A 22,838-nucleotide genomic window follows, 5' to 3' on the forward strand; every position below is an offset into this window, starting at 1 on the left:
TTAGCACTCCACACAAGTCAATAACATCAACAAAGCTCACCTTTTGTGCATTCACGCACAGCATAAAACGTTTGGTGGACAAAACAGTGGGCTTTCTAACAATTAGGAAGGTTTGTGTCATGTTTGTCCTCCTACAAAAACATAATAAAATCAACAAATATATAGGGCTATATAAATAAACATTGATTGATTGATTTTTCCCTCATCTTTTTCCATTTTTGAAAAAGCTCCATGGAGCCACTAGGGCGGTGCTAAAGAGCCGCATGCGGCTCGAGAGCCGCGAGTTGCTGGACCCCGTTCTAAGTAATTTCACTTGTTTAAGACTTGTATAACACTGAACAATACAAAAATAATGAAATTATGTGATTTGTGCAGATCAATATCGGCCGATACTCGAGGGTCCAATATCAATATTTTAATTTGCTCTATAATCTGCAGTGAGCTTCATAAATGATGAGAATGAACTAGTGTGCTAGTTTCAGTCAAAATGGAGACAATACTGCACTGTGGCATAATTTGCACCACATTCATGTATCGTGCAGGCACAAGGCTGGTGAGCCCTGCCTCATTGAAGAAACTCCTCCAGTCCTGTCCACGGCTTCTCCTGCTGGATGTTTCCTTCTGCTCCCAGATAGACACTCGGGTCATGCAAGAACTCTCCGGCCTCTTCCCCAATGTCGCCATCAAGAGGAGTTTCACACACTGACCCCAGTAGGGTCTTTAGTTCTGGCTGTGGGGAGGAAGACCGAGGCACAGCAGACGAAGGAAAGACACTTCTTTACCCCAAGATCTGCTGTTAGGGCTCAATAAGTGAGTGATCTGGATTGGCACGGAAACCGACCACAGACTCGCACCCGGTGAGTTACAAAATGTGAGACTTAATTTATGATTTTTGGACTCTTTGAAACCAGGGGCTACTGCAGTGAAGCAACTGCACCACTTATGGAAAGGCCATGGCTGGGAAATATGAGTTATTTATGGAAATATGCTTTACTGATAGGACATCACAAAGTAGAAAAAAAAGCGCAACACGGTATAGTTTTTCAGCAAGGATCAGGTGCATCTTTGTGCCTTTAGACTTTTATTACCATGTACGGTCATCAAACATGCATTTAATATTTTGCCTGCTGGCCATTTTGTTTTACTGGTGCTGTCATGTCCTCCTGAAAGCCAGCGTCCTCTGCATTGGACATTTCAGATTGACATAATTAGGGTTTTCCCCCCCAGAACTCTGAAAAAAGAAATGAACCAAAAACAAAAGTCCACTGCAGTGGACACTGGTTCTCAGGAGGAGAACAGTCAAACTCATTTTGAGTTTGAGTTAACCATTTTAGTATTACTTCCATTGTTTGCAATATTATTATTAAACATTTCACGAGTTGCATAGTAATATCCAAAATAATCCAGCCAATGCAAAGTTGCTCATTTATTTCTAAAAATGAGTCATGCTTGAAAGCAAATAATTGGTGTTACCAGTGAATCCTGTCTCCAATAAATGCACCACTATAGCACACATTTGGAGTATTTTATATTTTATCCAAATCATTTGTTTTCACAAAATGAACACCGAGGCATCAATAGTTGCACCTTTATTGTGACTGTCAATATGGTAGACGTCTTCAAGTAAACAACGCATTCACCTGCTCATCGGAAGGACGCCAACAATCAAGTAGTCTAACTTCACATGTACAGTTTCAGTCAGACGTTTACATCTAGTCATGATCTAAATATATTAAACTGGCACAACAGGTTACTACAAAATAAACAGGATGTTTTTGTGCCTTCTATTCTTGCTTGAAGTGTGTGAGACATCTTGTGTTTGATGGTAGACGTGCGCACCTGAACCAAAGTGATGTGAAGATGCTGTTTGTCACAAGCGCACTTGACTGGTTTAGATGCCACATACTGTGTAGCTGTGCCAAATGTTATGCAGAAATATGTTTTATATGTTTGTGTGCTTTTTATTTTGATGTAAATACTGTATATCCATTACTATCTGCTGAAAGACTTAATTTGGGGGAAATAGAGGACTTGTTAAAAATTGCCCCAAAGAATGACTACCTACACTTCTGGCCCCAGATTATTGTCTTTTTCTTGCTTTGCAATATTCTTTTGTGATTACAGGTTTTATGGAAAACCACTACATGGGCTGGGTCTTCTAAAGTCCATGCATTATTTGTTTCCAGTGTCCTAGGCTGAGATAATGTTGATCAAGTTCACACAAGCCAGCAACACATCTGCTGTATCTATTTATGTTTGATGTACAATGTTGCTGCGACATAAGGAAAACGCATACAACTAGGATTAATGTGAATTTAAGGTACTCTGTTCTATTTATATTGAACACTGTTCTACTGATTTACTCAAATTATATGTGGAATATTTGAGTTTCATTTAAAGATGGAAAAATACAAATTTAATCCAAATTTTAGTTTAAAAAAATTATCCACATGTTATTTTTGGGGTCCACATTGTAAACCCCTGATATAGTTTGACCTCTGCATTTTGTCAATGACAACCCCTACTCCCATCCAGGATGTCATTTTGTTTTGTCATTAGTGGAGCGTGTTCGTTGAAGCCACCATTGCGTGAGAAGATTGTGTGCCTCTGCGTCCATGAAACTGGGTGCTTCACTTTAACCACATTTGAAATAAAATCCTTGTGTGTGATGCGCATCTCCTTTCATTATGTATGATCCAGCTGTCATCTTATTAAAAAAAAATCTGGATGTTATTTCTGTCATTCTCAGGCTACGGACGGTGGAAAACAGGTGTGATCCTGAAAGGTCACTTCTCACGTGTCACCCTTTTTTTCAATGTCTAATAAAAACCCACCAAGCGGCCGTCTATTTTACAATGCGATTGATGGAAGCAAAAATGTACCATCATGGTTTGTGCTCCAGAGTCTCTTGCTTCTCCTGACGGATATTGTCCTATCTTGCTCAACAAAGGTCTCCCTTTGATCTTATTTGGCTTGGCTTCCACTGGCAATGCAGTCTTGTCCTGGTTCAAACAAGCACACCTGTCAGCGTTTGCATTTGAAAGTAAGGAAATCCTCCCAGGAAATAAGCAAAACACACAAAGATTCCACTGCCTATTTTTCTGTGGTACTTTTATTTTGAAGGACTGACAGGGATCTTCGACGTGTTCTAGGATAAAGACCCCAAACTTGTGGGGACCTCCTACTTATATACCCTGTATAAAATTATGCTTTAGTTTTAAATTAAACTGGTCCTAAAGGTACCTTCTTAATGTGCAATACTAAGATATTCAAATTAATATTAATAAATTAGTATAGTGCCACTAATAGCTCGCTGAAACCTAGTATGTTAATCGCTAGTTATCCAAAATGCTAACATGTATATACTATGATTAATGATTCATTCCTAAGATACACTAGAGTGTGTTGGCCTAATGATAATGTGTATATAAAGACTTTTAAATCTGTGTAAAAACTTGTGGGGGCATATAAAAAGACATTAAAAAAAAGGGTTAATCGTCGCGGACCCCCTTTTGAAGACCTCTGGGCTACAGGATGTGTTACACCAGTGTTTCTTGGGTGTTGCCCAGCGGACCGGAAACTGCTGCTGTGGCACTACCGTAAATACATTAAAAAAAAAATATTGTTAAAATGAAGAAAGCCCAAAGAATATGTGAGTTTCCCGGGGAAATGATTAGTGTTTATGGTATGGTTCAGCGTTTTGGAGTATGAATAAATATAATGCAGCTGGGATAAGCTCCAGCACCTATGCGACCACAAGAGGGACAAGCGGTAGAAAATTGATGGATGGATATTTAACCCTCAAGATACAAAGACTGAGGTTGTTTGTCTCTTTTGGCCATTTATTTGTGGGTGTTACTCCATTATACAGGATTTTTCTGAAGAGGTGTTTTCCATCCATCCATTTTCTACCGCTTCTCCCTTTTTGGGTCGCGGGGGGTGCTGGAGCCTATCTCAGCTGCATTCGGGCGGAAGGAGGGGTACACCCTGGACAAGTCGCCCCCTCATCACAGGGCCAACACAGATAGACAGACAACATTCACACAATAGGGCCTATTTAGTGTTGCCTATCAACCTATCCCCAGGTGCATGTTTTTGGCGGTGGGAGGAAGCCGGAGTATCCGGAGGGAACCCACGCAGTCACGGGGAGAACATGCAAACTCCACACAGAAATCCCGAGCCCGGGATTAAACCCAGGACTACTCAGGACCTTCGTATTGTGAGGCACATGCACTAACTTAACAAGACATACTGTAAGTCATTAATTTAAATATTTTGGATTCACATTTTTGTATCTTTTTTGCTCAAATCTTTCAATCATTTTCATTCCTAAACAAAAATACCAAATCCATCCATCCATCCATTTTCTACCGCTTGTCCCTTTCGGGGTCAAAGGGGGTGCTGGAGCCTATCCCAGCTGCATTCAGGCGGTAGGCGGGGTACACCCTGGACAAGTCGCCACCTCATCCAATATGTAAAGTTTTTTCAACCATTTGAAGCCCTTTTAATCAAATGTCACAGGTTTAAACGAGTATAAATTTGCATAAGTCATTTGACTATTTTAAAACATTTGACAAAAGGCCTTCGAAGTTAAAAAAATCTGGTTGTCAAATGTGTTCATCATGTCTTTCTACAACATTGCATCATATTGAACTTCATTCATCTGCACACAAGAATCTTCTACCTACGTTGCATCCGGAAATAATTCACAGCGCTTCACTTTCTCTACAGTTTGTTATTTTACAACCTAATACCACAATGGTATACATTCATTTTTGTCCTCAAAATGCTACACACAATACGCCGATTTTTTAGATTTTAATTTGTTATATTTATTACAAATTTAAAACTAATTACGTGTATTTAAGTATTCACAGAACTTGCCATGAGGCTCAAAAGTGAGCTCAGGTGCATCCTGTTTTGACTAATCATTCTGAAAATGTTCCTATAGAAATATGAGCGAACAAATAAAAATAAAATCAACACATTAACACGTGATTAATCACAAACAAATTGTTGCATTAATCAGGTATCAATGCAACTCATGCAATTTATTGTGACCAGACCTGCTCTTTTATATTAACGGCAAACCTGAAAGGTGGCGTGCGTTGTTGTACAGTCAGTGATCAGGTCAGTGCAAAGATGAGTGAGGAGACTGACTGTCTGCAAAAAAAACCCCAGATGGGACTTTAGATAAAATTGTTACAAGGTTTGAACAAATAAAGGTGAAGTATTTAAAAAACATTCCTATAAAATTGCAGTGGTGTCAAAATATTGGGACATGAATTTAAGGTTAGTTTAAATCATGCACGCAAGTACTTAACTGTGATTAATCAAAAGTGTGATTAAACATTCATAGTTTGACAGCGCTAGTTTAAATATAAATACCTTTTATGGCTGACTGCATTGTGTGCGAGACTTTTACCCCGATCATTAGCAATTGCATTCAACAATAGAATATGATAGTTAGCATGTCGAGTTCAATACATATCAAGTGGTTTATGCGGTAGCATGAAGCATTTGACTGATATATTGCTTAAGTTGAGTCATGTAGGGGAACATATAGCGTCAGCGACTGACTCCGCCATTAGTCAGGATGACTGACTGAAAATTAATAGTGCAATGATGGGATTTAACTCAGCCCTCTGCTGTTTTGCAGTCTATTAAAACCACAGGGAGAAGTGACATGAGCTTGTCTCCTTAACTGCCTTTTAATGAATTGTTTGTGCCCGGATTAATGATGTATATTGTGGCCCTGTAATGTGCCCTAATGACAGAGAATGAGGCGGCCTCGGCTGGAGTATTCATTTAAGCTGCCTCCCCAATGATTATTTCTCAGCCAGCGCTCAGTGTGACCACGCAAAACGGGATTCCGGCACAGTGCTGCTGTTTGATTCCTGCCTGTCACTTGGCTCTATGAGGCTCTTACGGCATATCCAAGGGGAAAAATCATAGCAATTAATACAGAATTTTTTTTGCTTCTCAATTGCCCACAGTTTGATTGATCTGAGGGTGTGTCGTGTGTAACTGTTGTTTGAATTCTACAATCAACATGAAATGCCAATGTAAAGATGCAGTCTGTCACCGGTGGCAAACTCAAGGCCTGGGGGCCAGATTTGGCACGCCCCATAATTTTATTTGGCCCGCGAAAGCCTGGAAATAATATACGTCATTAAAGTACTTGAAATTTTCTTACTAAATGTATTAGTTTTTTCCATTTTGACAGAAAAAATACATGTACTCAATGCAATCGCATATTTTTTAAACATAAACATTATAATGTAACAAATATATGATTATACATTCAATGTTTTTGTTAAACTACAAATAAATACTTTTTGTCTGCTTAACTTTTATGATTTCAAAGCAAGTTATTCATCATATTGTCAAATTTTATAAATAGATTTTACAGCGACTTTATGATATTGACTGTGGTTCTACAGCATTTTCCTGTACATGATAAAAAAAGTACCTGTTTTTTGACCATAAAATGCTGGCAACTGAACTGCCAGTTTTTTACTGTAAAAAACGGTGATACTGTTTTGCTATTCTCAATAGTACACGGTAAAATCTACAGTTGCCGTTTTTAGGGTAAAATCCGGCAACTAAGTTGCCAGAATTTTACTGTAAAAATTCAGTTTTATATTTACAGTAAAAAACACTGTAAATTTTACAGTAAAAATTGATCAACTGAGCTGCCAGTTTTGTACCGTAGTACTGTTTTTTTCCATTTACAGTATTATGCTGAAAAAAACACTGCACATTTTACTGTAACATTTTTGCGACTGACCTGTCAGTTTTTTACTGAAAAATCAAACATTTTTTTACATTGTACATAAAGAACGAATCATCAAATGCATAGGCAATTGTGTAATAATATCATTCACTGTTAGAAGTGGCCCTCTGAAGGCAAACATAACTGCGATATGGCCCTCAATTAAAATGAGTTTGACACCCCTGCGGTAGGTGATTGTGGCAGAGTTGAGCCTTTGCTCCTTCTATCAATGGCAGTATTCTTAAGAATGTGTTCGCACATATTTGCTGAAAAGTAATTGATATATTTTTGTAAGTTTTTAACTATTATTATTATTATTTTATTTTTTTTAAACGTTTCTAATGTTCAAAATGTTTATTCTGTTAAATGTATTTATATTATTACTCCTATTATTCTTACTATTTTATATTTGTATGTATTATTCATATTTATTTTATTGTAATACATTAGAAAATATATATTATTTAATAATAAGACAAATTCGCTAGTGTGGATGCTTCAAAGGTGGCAATCAATCCTCAGTGCTATGCCAAGTCTGTGCGTTTTCTTTTTTAAATTTTAAATTGGTGTGAAGCACTTTGTGTTTCAACTTATGATACATAAATGAAGTTTTGATTTGATTAATACTACTTTAGTTACATTTACTGCATCACCTGGGATAAACGCCTACTTTGAACGTTGATTTAACGCAGTGCTGAAAACGACCCCCGCAGCCTGTGTTGACATACATGTTGCTGCACGTCCATGATGAAAATCATACATTCCAGCACATTTGAAACATTTAGAAAAGGTCAACAGTATTTAGGTCTGTTGGGGTGTTTGGGATTTTTCACTGAGAAAATACATCACACCACCAATTATTGTAGCTTTAATCAGCATATTCCACTTTAAGGCACCCCTGTTATTTGATCACTTCCATTCCATAATCATTTATACGTAAGTGATAACTTAGCGCCATATATTTATCTCGGGCGTGTTTCTGTTATGTTTTTGCTTCTACCTTGTAAATTGTTCACCGGCTGTCTTTGACCTCCTCTTTTCCATAATGTTTTTGTTGACATGATCCTTATCATCTCGCACCAATGACACCTCACATTTTTCTTTGTCTAGGTTTATTTTATTTATCAATGACTCTTTTTTTTAAAATCGTGCCATAACGTATTGTAGCATGTTGGGTTAGGTGTACGCTTAGGCTTCCCAGCATGCCGCGTGTTTGTGTTGATCGTGAGTGAGTTAGTGGTACGAGTTGATGACCCTCTGTTCTTTTGTGCCGTGTGGGTGATTGCTTGCTAAGCTTCCATTAACATATAATGAGCGTTTACTTAAAGCAAGTTTATCTCTGACTATTTCCTGTTCGACTTAAAGCAATTGTTTACGACTTGTTCACAGTTACAGGGGACGTTGTGGCTCGGTTGGTAGAGCGGCCATGCCAGCAATTTGAGGGTTCGATCCGCAGCTTCCACCATCCTAGTCACGTCCGTTGTGTACTTGAGCAAGACACTTCACCCTTGCTCCTGATTGGTCATGGATAGGGCCTTGCATGGCAGCTCCCACCATCAGTGTGTGAATGTGTGTGTGAATGGGAGAATGTGGAAATGAATGGGTGAATGTGGAAATAGTGTCACAGCGCTTTGAGTACCTTGAAGGTAGAAAAGCGCTATACAAGTATAACCTATTTACCATTTACTTTTTCTAAACCTTAAACTATAACAAGAACACCATCGGTAAAGTTGTGGGTTTTTTAACCTTTTTGACCTCGGGGCCCGACTTTTCCACTACAGGTTTACACTGAAATATCAATACTGAATGAGTAATCTTACTCTTGATTTTAATCGTATTCAATGTTTATATCTAACCTACTTACAGTTTAACAGGATAAACCTAGTCAAATTATATGAAAGCATGTGTTAGTCACAAAAATTAGCTTCAGCACACAAAATAAATACTAATCAAATATACTGAAAAAAAGAAAAGGACTTAAAAATTATGAACATTGATTTACATACAATTACACAGTACCAAAATAAACACATTCTAACAAGTAATAATAGATAATAAAACATTTTCTAAATAAACTGTCAATAAGACTTAAGTGCAAAATAAAATACAGCTTGACCACTTTAGTCATAATTTTTGCACTTCCGAAACTTCTCTATGACTTTAGCTCAAGAGATATTCTGTTTGTTTGATATTGCCATTACTGCCACAAGTGGTGTAAAAGTGTATTACAAAAGAGTACCGCCATACAGACCACAGCTGAGAAACACATTTTTGACGGCCCTATGGTTAAGAAATGCGGGTTTAATAGGACATATCCATCTATTTTCTACCGCTTGTCCCTTTTGGGGTGGCAGGGGAGCCTTGAGCCTATCCCAGCTGCACTCGGGTGGAAGGCAGGGTACAGCCTAGACAAGTCGCCACCTCATCACAGGGCCAACACAGACAGACAAGCATTCACACTCACATTCACACAGTTTTTAAATGTATACATTCAATGATAGCTAATGTTAGCTACACAAATTAACTATCATTAGCTGACAACACACATTGCTAATGCAGGAGTGTGAGTTACGTATCGTTGTAGTTATGTAATTACGTGCTAAAATCCGTAAGGGGGGCGGGATATAATACTTACAACACATTGGAAAGTTAGCGCCCCCTAGAGATCCATATACATGTGTATTTTGACAATAACAGGCTTTTCTATTCCATATCACATAAATAACACCGCTGATTGGCTTCTTCGAGTTGTAAACACAAGCTAAAGGGGATCAGCTGTTTTACGTGCGACATTGCGAACGTAATAACGGATTATATAACTTACTCATCCATTTTCAAACATTGTAGGCACTAGGATTAATTGATACCAATATTTTGGTACCGGTTCCAAAATGTATTTGGATAACTTTCACTACTTTTCAAAATAAAGGGGACCACAAACAAAATGTCATTGTTATTTTAACTGAAAATCTTATGGTACATTAAACATATGTTTCTTATGGCAATCGAAGAACAATTTTAGCATTAAATAAGATAGTGAACACACTACAAAACTTCTCTTTTAGTTGTAAGTAAGCAAACAAAGGCTCCAAATTTGGCTACTAACGTGAGAAGTAACATATTGTGTAATTTCCTATTGTATTGTTTTGTCAAAATTATAAAGGGACAAGTGGTAAAAAATGGATTATTAATCTACTTGTTCATTTACAGTTAAAATCTGCTTACTTTTTATTTTTATCATGTTCTATCTACACTTCTGTTAAAATGTAAAAATCACTTATTTGTCTGTTGTTTGGATAATTTACATACGTTTTGGCTGATACAACACATTTAGGTATCGATCTAATAGCAAGTAGTTACAGGGTCATACATTGGTTATACTTAAAGTTCTCCTGTCTCCAGGGACTTTTCCCCTTAATTCATAAACAATAAAAAATTACAAAAGCTTTTGAGATAAAAAAATATTGATGTAATCATTGTAGTATACGGCTCTTGTACTTGTACTTTGTATCGTTACGTCGATGTCTGTGTAGATCCACCGATGGCATTTGTTTACATTCAGGAGCGTTAGCTTGCTGTTAGCGGTGAGCTATTGTATTCTCATTCGGTGCGTAGTGAAGCATGTTTAGCTATTCCTCGATCTGAAGGGATAATACTTGTAAGAAATACAGTTTACTTGTCGCCACGGAAGCAATGATTAGTGATTTAGAAGTAGGTAGAGCACTGCCAACTGCGGATGGATGTTAGCCGCGAGCTAGACATGTTCAAAACACCTCTTCCAGAGTGGCGCTTCACTTTTATAGTTGTTTAAGTCAAAATACGTCTATTCTCTCTCTTATGTCTCCACAGTTTGTCTGCTTGTAAGTACACCGTGTGAATGCGTTGCCTAAAATGCGCCTCTTGCTCATTTTACTAGCAATGGGACGACGTCATGCCCTTAAAAAATTTACCGGTATTTTCTAGAAGCAGTACAGTACCGTTTTTAATGTATTAGTACTGCGGTACTTTCTTATTACTGATATACCGTACAAGCTTTGTAGGCACTGATCCAATTAAAACTAGATTTTAGGAAAATCATTCTTTATTTTGCCGGAGGACAGTGATGCAGTTGTCTTACATTATAAGGCTAAGCTAGCTGCACAACAAATCGAGCTAACGTTACTAAAGTATCTTTAACACATTTCTAACCTACTGTTATTACTTAGCGTTTCATTGTCTCCTCCATTGCTATAAATAGTAGCCACCGAGCCTGCCAATAAAGGCCTACTGAAACCCACTACCGACCACGCAGTCTGGTGATTTAGGGCTATATAAATAAACATTGATTGATTGATTGATTGATAATTTATATATCAATGATGAAATCTTAACATTGCAACACATGCCAATACGGCCGGGTTAACTTATAAAGTGCAATTTTAAATTTCCCGCCTCACTTCTGGTTGAAAACGTCTAGATATGATGACGTATGCGCGTGACGTCAACAATTGATACGGAAGTATTGGTACCCGATTGAATACAATACAAAAAAGCTCTGTTTTCATTTCAAAATTCCACAGTATTCTGGACATCTGTGTAGGTGAATCTTTTGCAATTTGTTTAATGAACAATGAAGACTGCAAAGAAGAAAGTTGTAGGTGGGATCGGTGTATTAGTGGCTGGCTGTAGCAACCCAACCAGGAGGACTTACTTGGATAGCAGACGCGCTAGCCGACGCTAGCCGACGCTAGCCGACGCTAGCCGACAACCGCACGGATGATCGGGTGAAGTCCTTCGTCCCTCCGTCGATCGCTGGAACGCAGGTGAGCACGGGTGTTGATGAGCAGATGGCCTAGGTGGAGAGATAATGTTTTTATCTCTGTGAGGTCCCGTTGCTAAGTTAGCTTCAATGGCGTCGTTAGCAACACCATTGTTAAGCTTTGCCAGGCTGCGAATTATTAACCGTGTAGTTACATGTACATGGTTTAATAGTATTGTTGATCTTCTGTCTATCCTTCCAGTCAGGGATTTATTTATTTTGTTTCTATCTGCATTTGAGCCCGATGCTACCACGTTAGTCCAGTAGCTAAAGAGCTTCGCCGATGTATTGTCGTGGAGATAAAAGTCACTGTGAATGTCCATTTTGCGTTCTCGACTCTCATTTTCAAGAGGATATAGTATCCGAGGTGGTTTAAAATACAAATCTGTGATCCACAATAGAAAAAGGAGAGAGTGTGGAATCCAATGAGCCAGCTTGTACCTAAGTTACGGTCTGAGCGAAAAAAGATATGTCTCGCACTGCATTCTAGTCCTTCACTCTAACGTTCCTCATCCACAAATCTTTCATCCTCGCTCAAATTAATGGGGTAATCGTCGCTTTCTCGGTCCGAATCGCTCTAGCTGCATTGAAAACAATGGGAAATTTCGAGGAGTCCTTCCTCTGTTGACGTCACGCTACTTCCGGTACAGGCAAGGCTTTTTTTTTATCAGCGACCAAAAGTTGCAACTTTATCGTCGATGTTCTCTACTAAATCCTTTCAGCAAAAATATGGCAATATCACGAAATGATCAAGTATGACACATAGAATGGATCTGCTATCCCCGTTTAAATAAAAACATTTCATTTCAGTAGGCCTTTAAAAGTAGTTTATTGGAAAATCTATCTTTATACTGGAGCAGGTTTCTGAAGCAGGACTCTTTGAAGTGCTTTGCACACACAAAGAGACTTATTCCGAGTTGAAGGTGCATTGCCACAAATCATAAAAGTTCAAAGTAAGGCACTTTCTTACTTCAGATGAGGTTGAAAATTTGTATAGTCACTTGAGCTGGTTAAAACAAACAACAACAGAGAATTTTCGGTCTTCTGTCAGACCATGGGCATTTGTTGTCCTCACTACAAATTCTTGAACATTAAATAAAATAGCGGACTCACGCAAATAACTTTGTGTAAGCCTTTACCATGTACAGGTATAAAGATATCCGCAGACGTCACAGGTTTGAAAAACACCACAGGACGGACAAATTCCAAACGGACCGTTTAGAGGAAGTAGAAAAGAAGCTAAGATTGGTTTATAAATATATCTGCAATTCCTCCGTTTGATTTCACATTTTCAGGACTTATGCAGATCCCAAATACACATACGCGGATACCATCATGTTATAAAAGTTGATTTTGCATAATAGGGCCCCTTTAATTGGTCCAAATCTTTAAAAAATAATGTATCTTTGCTAATCCATACATGCTAGTGATGGGCAAAAAATTAGGTGTTCTTCTACTAGATACCAGAAGGTACACAATTACCACATGTTTCATACAACAAAACACGTCATGGCACGATTGGTAATGCAAGGTTTTTCTAATGTCAAGTATATGAACCATGGTTCAATAAAGATCGGGAAAAACGACTGTTTGTGTGCAGTGCATATCCAGATTCTTCAAAACAGCTAATGTTTCACCAAACTTCATCCCTTCACTTTTGGCCAGTCAGTGGAAATTTTTCAGTTATTAGCATTGTATTAATGTGAGTTTACTGTATCAGGTTATTGTCTGGATTTTATAGATTGAAAATTTTCCTTAAAGACGTACCGTACATTTTCAGTTTTTATGACCATTAAAAGTACTTTCAAAGTTTGGTAAGCTCTCCATTGAACATTAATATTACAAATACTAAGACAATCTGTTTTTGACAGACATGCTGCGCTCAGAGTCACCGTGTCCACGTTAGGGCTGCAACAACTTATCGATTAAATCGATTAAAATCGATTTTAAAAATAGTTGGCGATTAATTTAGTCATCGATTCGTTGGATCTATGCTATGCGCATGCGCAGAGGCTACTTTTTTAATTTATTATTTATTTATTTATTTTGTATAAACCTTTATTTATAAACTGCAACATTTACAAACAGCTGAGAAACAATAATCAAAATAAGTATGTTGCCAGTATGCTGTTTTTTTTCAATAAAATACTGGAAAGGATAGAAATGTAGTTTGTCTCTTTTATCCGATTATTAATCGATTAATCGAAGTAATAATCGACAGATTAATCAATTTTCAAATTAGTTGTTAGTTGCAGCCCTAGTCCACATGCCATCATGCATTAGCTGCTTGTGATACTCATCTAAATGTGACTCCTGGGGTCTCTCACAGCCAAGACGACGTGTCTGAATCGAATTCATTTTGCACTGTTTGGGAACAAAATGAGAATGTCGCCACTGAGGTACAGACAGTCGTCTTAATACTGTAACACACTAGTTGGGTCATATAGCTGCAGGGTGCTGCGTTTCGTACAAAAATCCAACCGTTTTATTAGCTGCAAAGGTAGTTAGACTTGCGATACCATAGTGTGCAGACAGGGGCGCTGCATAGGGGGTGGAAAAAGGACAATTCCAAGGGTCCCTCCCTGTCAGTGGATTGCGGTGAAAAAAGCTACCCACTGGGGTTTTTTTTTTTTCATTTTTCTAAATGGGAGTCAAGAATTCCTAAAGGCACCGCTGTAGGCCCAAGGTGTGACCATTTGCAGCATGCAGCATGGTTTTGATAACCTGTGCCACATTCTAAAGCAGGAGTGTAAAACGTACGGCACCGGCCCGCGAACAGGTTTTATCCGGCCCGAGGGGTGAGTTTGCCAAATATAAAAATGAGCCGAAATTTTGGAATGAAACAAACAGCTGTTCTAAATGTGTCCACAAGATGTCGCAATAGCAATTATTTGTATCTTTGTAGATGATGCTACATATGTAAAAAAAACAAACAAAGAAACCACATGATGTTAGTACATCAGTCGTTCGTCCTGTAATTAGATTTTGATATTATTTTTTTATCTTGATAAATTAAGTTGACTGATGAACATTATCACATTATTTATTCAGAAAGTATAAATAACGACAAATAAAGATAGCAAACTATTAACCGCAACATGTAAGTGTAAAAAAAACAACAACAACAACATTATGATTTGTACATTTTCAAAATGTGGTTGTTCTATTTTTAAACAAAGAAAACAATCTGAAGTTGTCTTTATTTTTAAGTTATAGTGCTGTGATTTTACCAGTCAGGCCCACTTGGGAGTAGATTTTTCTCTATGTGGCCCCTGGTCTAAAATGAGTTTGACACCCCTGTTCTAAAGTGATGAAATAATAATAATACAATTAAATCATTAATAACTGCCAAAAATGGGGAAAGGCTGAAAATAATGAGAAAAAGTGGAAATGTCAATAAAACGCTTTGTCATTTTGGGTTTTAGCCATGATGCATTACAAGATATTTCAATTCATTCTAAGTTACCTTTATATTTAGAAACAAATATATGTACAAACATCAAAAACATTTTTTAAATGTATTTTTATGTTAATTTTACCATTAATTGTGATGATTTTTCGACTTATTTATGGATTACGTATCATAACGACAACAATGTTTAAGATAAATAGATTACAAAAAAGTTTTATTTCTATTTGGTTGTTTCAATTAATCGTATAATGAGTGTAATTAATAAAGATTGATAAAATGCAGAGTACATGGAGTGTCCAGAACTTTAAACATGCGGACATAGTTTCCGAACGGCCGCTGCGATAGACAGCAAATGAAAGCGGTGGTGTGTGGGTGCTGTGATCTGTGTGGAGGCGAACAGCATAGACTTTTTAAATTTTGTTAATGCACACATGTTTAGAGTGTAATTTCAATGGAGATGATACGCATTTATTGAAAATAAACAATGAAGGTTATGGCAAGCAGAACAATTGTTGTTTATTTCATCTATTTCCCCTAAAATACGCATTGAGGTTATATATCCATCCATTTTCTACCGCTTGTCCCTTTTGGGGTAGCGGGGGGTGCTGGAGCCTATCTCAGCTGCATTCGGGCGGAAGGCGGGGTACACCCTGGACAAGTCGCCACCTCATCGCAGGGCCAACACAGATAGACAGACAACATTCACACTCACATTCACACAAAATCCAATTACTTAATTATTATAATCATATAATAATAATAATAACTATAATAATATTAATAAATTAATCCAGTTAGTGATAGTGGTACGCGGGCTTCAACTAGTGGTACATCAAAGAATAATTTTATGAAAGTGCAGTGTTTTATGTTCCTACATTCAAACACAGTGTTACTGATCAAACAGTCTGTAATGTTACATTGGCCAAAAATGTTAAATATACTTGTTAAATAAAACGTTTTCTTTGTTTTTAATGAATACTTAAGCCTACTAAGCTACTGCATTTTAACGTTAGTCATTATGGTGGTACTTGCAGAGCCGAGTGTTTTCTGAGGTGGTACTTAGTGAAAAAAAGTTTGAGAACCACTGAACTAGATAGTTTACTCAATTTCTAAAATATACGATAGCTGCAAGTTTTTACTGCTTGAGATTAGGACTTGGTCTCATTACCCCTAAATTGTGCGCTGCTAAAACTTACGTTTAACATTAAAAGGAGCTTTGAAAAACGATCACTGATGATATATAATTTTTTTTATATATGTTTTAAAATGACAATACTCAATGCAGTCAGAAGAATGAACATAACACCGTCTGATACGAAACTACTTCCTCACTAGCAGTTGTAGTTCATCAATAGTATGAAATACTACTATGGAATACTAGTATTGCACTAACATGTCAATATTTTATGTAAACTCTTTCCCTCAATGCCTATTGTGTTGTGTTTTCTGCTCTCGGTACACTCATTTACTGCTGAGCAAGCTAAAAAAAAATGTTTTCTTTATTTTTCTCTAGCTGCCGCACCTCCCCATCGCCCTGACTGCAGGAAGGACACCTTTATGTCAGTTGAATGTTTTGTTTAGGTTACAGCTTGTAAATCATAATTTCATTTGTTCACAAATAATATTCGAGGACTGCTGTGATTGGTTGAACTTGACCAGTGTCTCTCTTGCGGTGGAGACACCGGCGGCCTTGCTGAGGGATGAGCATGTCGAGCAATTATAGCCGGAATAATAACGCACTGATGGGGCGACATGTCTCGCTCCACCGATCGGCAAAGTTCCTGCGAAGTTCTAATTAACCGCTAACTCGTTTACAAATGAACGCGCTCACGCATTGGTGTGCTTAAGTGTGGTGAGTGTAATTAGCTGCAGGGAACAACAATGTCACAGGGCGGAACGTACGCAACGTTCATCCTCCCACCAACTTTGTACAGTATATACTATAACTATTTTCTAATAGTTATAGTATTAAAAAATATTGTGTTTTAATTCAACACAATTTGACGTCAGGATTTTGAAAAATGGGTATTATTTTATTGTAAATTGACCTTTGATCTGTTCAAGGTGCTATATATCTGTCATAAGAACCGTGTGCTTATTTTGAAAAACAGCAACTTCCGGGACCTAAATGCACGTGCATCCACGCCAACGTCATCAATGTTTACAAACAGTATAAATATATCTAATAATCAGGTCTTAGCATTAAAGTAAAAAAATAGCCTTTACCGATGTATTTTCTTCCTAAATCTGTTTTTATCCAATATTTTGACACCAATTTGTTTCAATGAGGTGAATAAAAATAAACATTTCAATGGCGACTGGGATAGGCTCCAGCACCCACCGCGACCGCGAAAAGGGACAAGCGGTAAACATGGATGGATGGAATTCCGGTGTGACCAGGAAAAAAACAGGGAAGCTGGTGTTAATTTCATTGTCTTGTCTTACCTTGAATTGTCAACATGTCTTTTGGGAAAAGGCGAATATTCCGTTTGATGGCAGCCAGCGCCAACAACCATAATCAGTTTACAACGAGCAACAGCCGAGAGAAGCAGGAAGTGCCAAGAGTGAAGAAGCTGGAACCAAAAAAATAAAAAATAAAAAAAGTCTGACCCTGGCCTCCAATGTTAATATATTTTGGAAGCGGGTACGTTACAGTACGTCTCTTGTGGAAAACTTTATAAAGTACGGGCCAGATGTTGGTTAAAAAGATACATTTTCACATTACCCAGAGTGCTTTGCAGTTTCAAGAACCTTTACAAGTCTACAGTCATTGTCACGTGATAAAACACAGCCTGTTTGTGATAACATTCATGTATTGAATATTTATAAATAAATAGTTCAAAATAAAAAAAAACATTCATGTAAAATATAATCTTTTGAGTACATTTTGAGTGTCACATTTATATTTAGTGAGATTTCGTTTCCTGCAATAACATTTAGTGAACATGACAAATACATACATACATATATATATATATATATATATATATATATATATATATATATATATATATATATATATATATATATATATATATATATATATATATATATATATATATATATATATTATATATATATATATATATCTATATATATGTATATATGTATATATATATATATATATATATATATATATATATATATATATATATATATATATATATATATATATATATATACATATGTATATATATACACACATATATATACACATATATATACATATATATATACAGATATATATATATATATATATATATATACATACACATATATATAAATCTGTATATGTATATATACACATATATATACATGTGTATATATATATATATATATATATATATATATGTGTAAATATATATCTATATAAATATGTATATGTATATATATATATATATACATACATACATATGTATATATGTATGTATATATATATATATATATACACATATACAGTATATACGCACATATATATATATATATATATATATATATATATATATATATATATATATATACATACACATCTGTATATGTATGTATACACACATATATACAAATCTGTATATGTATATATACACACATATATACAAATCTGTATATGTATATGTACACATATATATATATACATATGTGTATATGTATATTTACAGTATATATATATATATATATATATATATATATATATATATATATATATATATATATATATATATATATATATATATATATATATATATATATATATATATATATATATATATATATATATATATATATATATATATATATAATGTTACAGTATTGTTTCCATAACCATTCTAGTTGATATGTAGTTGGTATGATATGGTATGGTATATGTAGTACAGTTTTAATCTACGAATATTAATTTATGTTTCTTACATCACACAATTGAAGGTAAAGTGATTTTTAAAATAGCAATCCCATCTGCTACCGCTGAATGGCACTAAAGCACTAACTGGTCCAGCACTTCAATGAAAAAAAAAAAGGGAAATATCCCCTAAATAAAAAGAAAGCTGTAATTAAAATGACGCAATATTAATTGGGTGTACTTTTTGCATACCAGGGCACAACATAGTCGACTTAATGTGCAGTACATATTTTTATACATACACATACAGGAGATATGTACAGTATACCACACTGTAATGTAATAGCATTTACACACTGGCATGGAGAATAGCTCGGGTAATTTGTAACTTTCCCATTTTGAAGAATTTCGTTTTGTTTAGAAAAACACTATTAACATTACTAAATACAATAAATTGTTTTTACTTTTTACAGACAATAATTTTGTTGAATAAGACCATTAAACACTATTCAGTTTTTAATTGTGTTGCTATTATATGGAAGCTGCGTTTAGGCACCTAAGGCGATCTATTATGTTAATTATTTTAACTACAGTAATAAAATTAAAGATAGTTTCTTTCATAAAAAAGGCAGCACATGTTTGAAAATGTTATTATCATTACATAAAAAATATTATCATTATTCAGTTAAAAGTAAAGTCAACAATACTATTTTGAGTTAATTCAAGTGATTTACAAAACATTTCCTAAATCATTTATTTTTAATGGTTTTTTTCTGCAAGTTATGTCTAAATACGTCATTGTTAGTCACTTAAGTGAATAGCAAAAGGGTCGTTAAAACAGCATTTATGTGATAAAGTTGCATGATTTAAAAGCAACATGCTACATAAATAAAAACAATCTAGATTTCCAAGGTGAGCTATGAGTTTTAATTTAAAAACACATTCATAGCCTCAACGTTGGAAAAAAAGCTGTTTAATAGCAACCCCATCTTTAAAAATGTGCAAGTCTTTTGTGATGAAACATCATTTCATCCAACATGATCTAAAATATTAACCAACAAAACAAAATGTACAGTATATGAACCAGAAAAGAAAACATAAACATTGCCGGATTGTTAAAGAAAAAAAAAAAAGAACTGTACCAGATAATTTGGAGTTGCATGAATCGATTAAAGCTACTGAAGAAATCTTGTTTTCTATAAAGGGAAAATTATTTAATCCCTCAAAAATGCTGAAATTTTTTGCATAAAAAATGTAACCTATAGGGAATTAAAACAAAGATGTATATACATTTAGCTGTCGTTGAAATACAAATGTAAACAATAACATCCATCACCTTGATAATCTTGACAATCATAATGAATGACAAATAAACAACAAACATATGAAATAAAATGGTGAAAAATGATGACAAATAAAAAAACAAGGAGAGACAATTCGGCTGAAATAAACTATATGGCAACGACCTCGCAAACAATATTATTAATAATAATGCAATAATAATTTAATAATACTTTTGATCAAATGCTGTATTTTTGGAATCTGCACAATTTTTAACGCCATCATTTCACGTTTCAAAGTTTTACCATTGAGGGCTCAGGAGGTTTTAAATGTCAAATAAATGTACAATTTGTGGTGACAAATCCGCGGCCAAACAAAACACCCCGAGGAAATGTACACCATTTAACTGTAAATGTACATGACCTAAACCAATCATAATAATAATAATAATAATAATATAATTAAATGCAAATGAACAATATATTCCCGGGATAGGAAATGAGGGTTAAATAACAACACAGATACAAGGCAGCAGGTAGATTATGAAGGATTTTTAACAAAAATTCTGGAATATTCATTCAAAAAGTGCCCCAGTGAGAGAGAAGAGAGAGAGAGAAAAAAAGACGGAACCATGACTTTTAAAGTTATACAATATTTACAAAAGTGGATCCCAAAAAAAATGTTGGTGACATAAATCCCTACAATAAACCCATCCTTCATGTTAGTGCCCTCAAATAAAAAAAAAAAGTATAATAAAATAATGTTTTTTGGTGGACCTTATCATCATAATCTGATTTGTACTCCTGCTAATAATAATAATAATAATAATAATAATAATAATAATAATAATAATGATGGTATTTGTTTGTTTTCTTAATGGAATCTTCCACCTCGGAATAAATAAGAGCAATACAATGAAAGCAGATTTTAGCAACCAGCAAGCATCTCTGCAGACAAAACCAGGAATCAGTATATATACACATATACGTATGTATTCATATATGTGTGTATATATCTGGAAGCCATTCTGCTGCGTTGTTTCCTGCACGACACAATAGTGTCTGCACCCTGGACTCACAGTGCTGGGCTGGGTCTCCTCAGAAACACAAACATGTTCTTCTAGAAGAAGAAGAAGAAGACGAAGAAGAAGAAGAAGAAGAAGAAGAAGAAGGCGCAGCTCTTCCTCCTCGCTGCAAGTCTATGGTACATAAAACACTATGAAGTGATTCGTATATAAATAAAGAGGCAAAAATCCGAGTTTATTGAACCGGGGTCTGGACCCCGTGGTGGGGCGGCGTGTCCCCGTACACGTCCTCGCCGCCCGGCAGAGCTCCGCCGGGAGGCGTCATGCGCTTCTCCTTCTGTCTCCTGTTACAAAACCAAACCCTCACCACTTCTTTCTCCAGGTGCAGACTGTCCGCCAGGCTGATTATTTCCGACGCGGCAGGTTTGGGGCACTTCAAAAAATGGCTCTCCAAAGCCCCCTTGACGCTCACCTCGATCGAGGTCCGTTTTTTCCGTTTCCGGCCCTGCGCGGCGATCTTGTCCAGGCTGGTGGGGCTGCCCGAGGTGGAGTCCGCCTCCTCCAGCCACTTGTTCAACAGAGGCTTCAGCTTGCACATGTTCTTGAAGCTGAGCTGCAGGGCCTCGAACCTGCAGATGGTGGTCTGCGAGAAGACGTTGCCGTACAGGGTCCCCAGGGCGAGCCCCACGTCCGCCTGCGTGAAGCCCAGCTTGATCCGCCGCTGCTTGAACTGCTTGGCGAACTGCTCCAGGTCGTCCGAGGTCGGCGTGTCCTCGTCCGAGTGGTCGTGGTGGCTCTGCGGCCGGTGCTGGTGCTGCTGGTGCTCGCTCAGGTGCGGGCTGTGGTGGGGGTCTTCGTGGGGGTCGCGCAGGGTGTGGTGGTGCAGCCCCAGCCCGTTGACGCCGAAGCTGGGCTGCGAGTAGAGCAGACCCTGGCCGTTCGTGGTCGCCATGCTCTGGATGTGCGCCGCCGGCGCCGCGGTGGTGGTCCTCCACGCCCGCGCGTCGTGGTGGTTCTGGTGCACCAGGTGCGACGGCCGCGTCTGGTGCTGCTGCAGGTTGCCGCCGGAGTTGCCGTGCATGTCGTCCCGGGCGCCCTGCACGGCGGGCTTGATGTCCTGCTCCGCGCCGAGCGGGCTGGTGGACCACGGCGCCGCCTCGCCGTGGGACGAGAGCGCGGTAATCCACTGGTGTGCGTGGCTCAGTGCGTGGCCGTTGCTCTGCAGCGGGTAGTCGCTCTGCAACAGGCTCTGCGCGTCCCGGTACGCCGCGGCTTGCTGCATGGCGCCGGGCTCCGAGTGCACGATGGAGGCGCTGGAGGTGAGGAGGCTGTAGTGGTTAGACGCTGCGGTCGCCATGACGCTCGGAGCCGGACTGCTTGCTCTTATCGGGAGAAGCTCGCATTTGACGGATCATCTCCTGCCGACAGGAGGCTCCCGGGCGCTTTGCCAGGGCGAGCGTCCGGAGCGCACCTGGACTGGCCCCGCCCCCCCGCCCCGCGCTCATTGGGCGAAGCGGGAGTGATGGACGTGGTTGCCAGGGGCGACGGCGAGCCCATTGGCTGCGGGGAGTCTTCTCTCGATTGGAGGCTGGGAGGAAAGGAGTGATGGAGTGCGGCATGGAGGGAAGCGGCGGCGGCTTCGGCTTCGGCTTCGGCGGAGAGACTGTAAGATAGTTGATTTATTTGGATTATCACCGACTGTCATGGCTGAAG

General features: G+C 37.5%; 2 protein-coding genes and 1 long non-coding RNA gene across 6 annotated transcripts in view; 1 reads left to right on the forward strand and 2 right to left on the reverse strand.

Annotated features, from left to right (window-relative positions):
* The window catches only part of fbxl4 (F-box and leucine-rich repeat protein 4), a 30,359-nt gene extending 27,524 nt beyond the window's left edge, over nucleotides 1–2,835 (forward strand). For 2 of the 4 annotated variants that reach the window (XM_062063638.1, XM_062063637.1), the window contains one exon: nucleotides 543–2,669. In XM_062063638.1, coding sequence (XP_061919622.1) covers nucleotides 543–706 — 164 coding nt within the window. In that variant the 3' untranslated portion in view covers nucleotides 707–2,669. Of the gene's footprint in view, nucleotides 1–542; nucleotides 2,670–2,749 lie in introns of those variants that run through there. The other 2 variants (XR_009827805.1, XR_009827804.1) reach the window with 2 other exon arrangements.
* On the reverse strand, nucleotides 1,064–17,723 carry LOC133660296 (uncharacterized). Its single transcript, XR_009827806.1, has 3 exons — nucleotides 17,431–17,723; nucleotides 11,466–11,606; nucleotides 1,064–3,002 (listed from the first exon to the last, which is right to left on the reverse strand). It is a non-coding gene; the product is annotated as an uncharacterized LOC133660296 (long non-coding RNA).
* A 2,008-nt stretch (nucleotides 17,724–19,731) lies between these two features.
* Nucleotides 19,732–22,543, reverse strand: pou3f2b (POU class 3 homeobox 2b). The gene has a single exon (XM_062064326.1). The coding sequence runs from the start codon at nucleotides 22,480–22,482 to the stop codon at nucleotides 21,361–21,363; it is 1,122 nt and encodes a 373-aa protein (XP_061920310.1). The 5' UTR covers nucleotides 22,483–22,543; the 3' UTR covers nucleotides 19,732–21,360.
* Between the last annotated feature and the right edge of the window lie 295 nt (nucleotides 22,544–22,838).

This window comes from Entelurus aequoreus, linkage group LG11, assembly GCF_033978785.1.
Source record: "Entelurus aequoreus isolate RoL-2023_Sb linkage group LG11, RoL_Eaeq_v1.1, whole genome shotgun sequence".
NCBI classification, from domain to species: Eukaryota; Metazoa; Chordata; class Actinopteri; order Syngnathiformes; family Syngnathidae; genus Entelurus; species Entelurus aequoreus.